The following is a 5,245-nucleotide window of genomic DNA, read 5'->3' as shown; positions in this document are numbered from 1 at the left end:
AGTTTAGTCTGCAGAACCTGAACCACATCCACCTAGAAGGGACCTGTAGTCAGTGCAGGCCAATGGATTTGAGTCGATGTGACACAAGGGGCATGCTTTTAATCCCTCATATCGCTTTCCTTCAGGAAGAACAATTAATCTTCATTTCCTTCTTTCTGGGAACACTGGTTTGCTAGTGGTTTAGGTCTCATTTACTCAAGGCTGTATCGTGTTGGCTTTTTAGTTTTGTTTAATGCACTGAAAAACATTTGTGGTATGCAAATGATGAGTAATATGTGAGAAATAGCAAGCATCTTTTCTCTCTCCAAATATAATGTACAATTAGAATGCCACCTGTTCTGATTGGCATAACAATTTGACGTATGAACAAGAATCTCCTGGAACTTGCTAAGCAAATATTACTTTCCAATGTTTGCTTAAATGTCTAGAACAGTACTTTGAGTGAAATGTGATCAGATGCTTTCCTATTTCTCATTAGGAAAACTGTATCTGTGAGGGAAATCTGCTAAAACATTTTGTGATTTCATCAACAGTGGAAATCACAGTAGCTACTTCAGTGTATTGGAGTTGTCGATAAAGGTGGACCAGCCTTTCTCTAGTTCCCCAAGCACCTCTGTGAGGTCCTGGGGAATTAATCTAGAAAGATATAATGAGACATAGAAATCATCCTTTTTTAGCGTGCTAACAAAATTCTACCAGCATGTGCTTTCCTTGGCCTTTGCTGTGAAGGAGATCAATGAGAATCCACAAATCCTGTCCAATGTCAGTCTTGGGTTCCATATCCATGACAGCTACTACAATGCAATGATGACCTATCGAACCACCCTGGACCTGCTCTTCAGATCACAGAGATTTGTCCCGAACTACAAATGTGACACCAGGAAAAAGCTCATTTCTATCATTGGAGGACTTACCTCTGAAACCTCCTCCTATGTGGCAGACCTCATACAATTTTACAAGATTCCACAGGTAGGTTTTTGGAGGATGGAGGCAGGAAAATCACCCTCCTCTCTTTTTCCACACTGTGGCTCTCAAATATGGATCAACCTCTGAACCATGGCCACATGGCTCAAGAATTTGACTAAATTTGTGAGCCAATATAAGTGTCTCAAATAAGGGAAAGAAACAAACAAGCAACCAAACAAAGAACAACAACAAAAACTATTAACTGATCCTGATATGTTTCTATAATATGTGTTTATTTCCTTTTAGCTCACATATGGGTCATTTGCCCCACAGGATATTCATAGTGCTGAGATTCCCTTCTATTACTCCATGGTCCCAAATGAGTCCTCACAGTACATTGGGATTATCCGACTGCTGCAGCTTTTTGGCTGGAGATGGGTTGGGCTCCTTGCTATTGATAATCGGCATGGAGAACGTTTTCTCCAGACCATGGAGCCCCTCCTTGCCCAGCATGGAATCTGCTCTGCTTCTACACAAAGAATTCCATATTTAACCAACTGGGATAAAATATTTGCAATGTTTCAGAAAGGGGAAAATATTTTGACCCGCATAATTGATGAGAAGATCAATACCTTTATCATCTGTGGAGAATCTTTAACAATTGCATGGGTACTTGATACAATTTTCCTGCTTGCTCATGGACTAGAGCAGAGTTCCTTTGGAAAGGTATGGATCATGACTGCCCAGATTGATTACCTAATAACAGGAATGCAAAGAGGATTTCATCTGCAGTTCTTTGATGGTGCCATTTTATTTACAATTCCCTCAAAAGAAATCCCAGGGTTCAAGGAATTCCTACAGTTGATAAAACCTCCTTGGATTCAAGAAGATGGATTTTTTCCACTCTTCTGGGAACAAGTGTTTGACTGTTCATTGCCATCTCCTCCTGCAACATTACTGGACAATCACACTTGTACTGGAGAGGAGAGGCTACAGGACGTTCCTGGGGCTCTTTTTGAGATGCAGTTGACCGGGCACAGCTATAGCATCTATAATGCTGTCTATGTGTTGGGTCAAGCTTTGCATGCTCTCTCTTTACTTCGCTCTCATCACAGACATTTGGGGAGGCATAAAATATCAGAAGATGAAAGTGCACAACCATGGCAGGTGATTGTGTGTTAGAAGTACTTTGTAGTAGATAGCAGTAAAGTACAAAGTTAGGTTGTATGACTCAAACAGAGAAGAAGCGATTATTAAAGCGAAGTTGAATATCTTGTCCATTGATAACATGTATGGCCATACGTTTATTTCCTTCACTGTAATATGTTTTCCATTTTACTCCCTGAGCATCTTCAGGATGCAAGGATGGTTTAAGTGAACTAAGATCCAGGTCTTGGTTTTCAAACCCTATGGCTTTTTAGGCATTTCACCTATTTTTGAGAGAATAGAGCAATCCTACCTTGCCTAGTCAGCTGTATTCAGGTTGTTACCATGTCCTCAGCAGCCTTCTATCTGTGAGAATTACATGAACAGGAAAATGGGTGCAAAGTAAGGAGCAAATGTGGAAATTGTTTCTCCAATTTTTCATATGCTACTTCCTGGGCAAAATGGGACTGGGACAAAGAAATTGTTAAAGACTAGAATCCCCTTTATGTTTCAAGTGACTGTTACTGAAAGAGAAACATCTGGTTCTTCCTATTACCCTTCTATGCAGAGCTTTTCAAGAGGGTCGAAAAATGGACTTTCCATGTTTTCAAACCGTCCCTCAAAAGTACAGTAAACCTGAGAGAAAATTGCTGCTACCTTTCTATTCTTCCATTTTTAATTTTTTATATTTCCAACAATATAGCTCCATCAATTTCTTAAAGGCATGACATTCAATAATTCTCTTGGAGAAACTTTGACTTTTTATGATCAAAAGAAGATGGAAGGTGGGTTTGATATTACAAACATTGTCACTTTTCCCAATTCTTCCTTCCAAAGACTAAAAGTTGGAAAAGTAGATCCTGATGCTCTGAAAGGAAATGAATTAGTCATTAATGAGGAAATGGTTGCTTGGCACAGATCGTTTAACCAGGTATGCTCACAAGGAGAGTTTTTATCACCATTCTTAGATACGTTCACTAGGTCGGGAAATTTACTTTTCTCCTTCCTGGGAACCCATGAGAATTAACAACATTTAAAAATGATATTCTTTCCACTAATTTTTGAAAGCTAACATATCTAATTTTGTGTACAGTATTTACTAGACTTCCCTCCAATAGTGAAATGAAAATGTGAACAAATGAAGCATGCATTTAAGCAACTATATTTCCTTGGTTGATTGAAACTTCTTCAAAGATGTGATTTGAAGTAAATTTCATTGACTCAAACCTTGTAGTCAAATGGATTAACTGAATTAATGAAGTATCAGATCTTGAAATCGTCACTGAATCCAAATGAAAGAATTGAAAATCCAGATCATCTGTGCTCAGAAATTCAAACTGGAGTGCAGATCAAAAATGTACCTAATTGTGATTTGAAATATATTCTGAAATCCAATTTATTTCTTCAGGCTTTTGATAGGACTTTTGTTTTTATTGTAATAAGGGCGCACATTTCATTTTCCGTGAAACAACTGATTTTTCTTCAAAACAATACATGCTCATCTTCTAATATTGATAACTAGGTCCTTCCCATTTCTCTGTGCAATGAATATTGTCACCCTGGTTATCAGAAGAGGAAGAATGAAGGGAAAAAATTCTGCTGCTATGACTGTGTTCCATGCCCAGAGGGGAAAATCTCCAATGAGATAGGTAAGTTAATAAAGTCCTGATTTTGTGTATATAGTGATGAAGTGGAAATTTCAGCCAGAATTCTATTTCAGACCAGTACACCATACCAGTATCTTTGGGGGTGCATTGTGCTGAACTCTTTCAGCTAATCCATTTTTTGTAGATTGTTTATTCCTGAGGTTTTATTTGGGAACTGAATGCTGCAATGAAGAAATCAAATTCATTAGTAAATTAGTTCATTAAAAATTATATCATTCTAAGCATGGAATTAATTCTCTGTGTCATTAATCTGCATTGACATAAGGATTTTTTTTTCTTTTCTGTTTAGACACTGTTGCTTGCTTTCAGTGCCCTGAAGATCAATATGCAAACCATGACAAAGATGGATGCATCATCAAAAGAATCAGCTTCTTGTCTTATGAAGACTCTTTAGGACTCAGTTTAGCCACTGGGGCTACCTTACTTTTCCTCACTACAACATGGGTGCTTGGAACATTTACTAAGCACAAACACAGTCCCATTGTCAAAGCCAACAACCGAGACCTCACCTGCACTCTCCTCATCTCCCTTCTCTTCTGCTTCCTCTGCCCTTTGCTCTTTCTTGGACGACCTGGGAGAGTGACCTGTCTCCTCAGGCAATCTGCATTTGGTCTCATCTTCTCAGTGTCCATTTCCTGTGTGTTGGCCAAAACCATCCTTGTTTCTCTCGCCTTCAAGGCCACCAAGCCAGGATCTCGGATGAGGACATGGGTGGGGAAAAGACTGGCCATTTCTAATGTCCTTTTCTGTTCTCTCCTCCAAGCAAGTATCTGCATGGTGTGGTTGTCAACCTCTCCCCCATTCCCAGAGTTAGACATGCACTCAAGCACTGAAGAAATGATTCTGCAATGCAATGAAGGGTCAGTCTTTATGTTTTTCTGTGTCTTGAGCTATCTAGCCTTCCTTGCCTTTGCCAGCTTCATTGTGGCTTTCCAGGCTCGTAAACTGCCTGACAGCTTCAATGAGGCCAAATTCATCACCTTCAGCATGTTGGCCTTCTGCAGCGTGTGGATCTCCTTTGTTCCAACATACCTGAGCACCAAGGGAAAAGCCATGGTGGCTGTGGAGATTTTCTCTATCTTGTGCTCTAGTGCCGGACTCCTAGGATGTATCTTTTTCCCCAAGTGTTACATTATTGTGTTGAGGCCTGATTTAAACAACAAGCAACAACTGATAAGAAGACACGTTTAATGCCTTTTTTCTTTTTCTTTTCTTATGTTTTTAAGCTGGTAGGAGAAAGAGAGATCAAAATGAGAAATTCATTCTTAAGTTATTCTTGTGAAGGGAGTGTTTACCTTTCTAATTTACCTATAGCTCTGAAATCTGGACTGATGGGCAATTCTATCAAATTTATGCTTTTTCCCAACAATATCGAAGGAAATCTCATGGAGATTAGTGTGGCAAAACAAGTTATTTTTATGCGAACCAGAGAGACCCATTCGAAAGTGAACCAAGGATAATTTTCTAACTATTCCCATAAATGTTCATGAACTGCCAAATGTAAATATTAGCACAAAGATGAAGTT

The 5,245-nt window shown here is 39.1% G+C and overlaps 1 protein-coding gene across 1 annotated transcript; it reads left to right on the top strand.

The window, feature by feature from the left end:
* Positions 1–807: 807 nt before the first annotated feature.
* On the top strand, positions 808–4,910 carry LOC148215373 (vomeronasal type-2 receptor 26-like). Its single transcript, XM_088143637.1, has 4 exons — positions 808–969; positions 1,213–2,073; positions 2,756–2,983; positions 4,029–4,910. The coding sequence occupies exons 1-4, from the start codon at positions 808–810 to the stop codon at positions 4,908–4,910; spliced, it is 2,133 nt and encodes a 710-aa protein (XP_087999763.1).
* The last annotated feature ends 335 nt before the right edge of the window (positions 4,911–5,245 follow it).

This window comes from Python bivittatus, unplaced genomic scaffold (assembly GCF_059951505.1).
Source record: "Python bivittatus isolate LINGU-HERP-01145 unplaced genomic scaffold, Pbiv_v1 ctg000360_np1212, whole genome shotgun sequence".
NCBI lineage: Eukaryota > Metazoa > Chordata > Lepidosauria > Squamata > Pythonidae > Python > Python bivittatus.
This window is presented reverse-complemented; position numbering and strand designations above follow the sequence as displayed.

Coding starts and splice junctions, on each gene's coding strand:
- LOC148215373 (XM_088143637.1), top strand. CDS start 808: ATGACCTATCGAACCACCCTGGACCTGCTCTTCAGATCACAGAGATTT. Junction 970..1,212: donor AATTTTACAAGATTCCACAG/GTAGGTTTTTGG, acceptor ATTTCCTTTTAG/CTCACATATGGGTCATTTGC. Junction 2,984..4,028: donor GGCACAGATCGTTTAACCAG/GTATGCTCACAA, acceptor GCTTGCTTTCAG/TGCCCTGAAGATCAATATGC.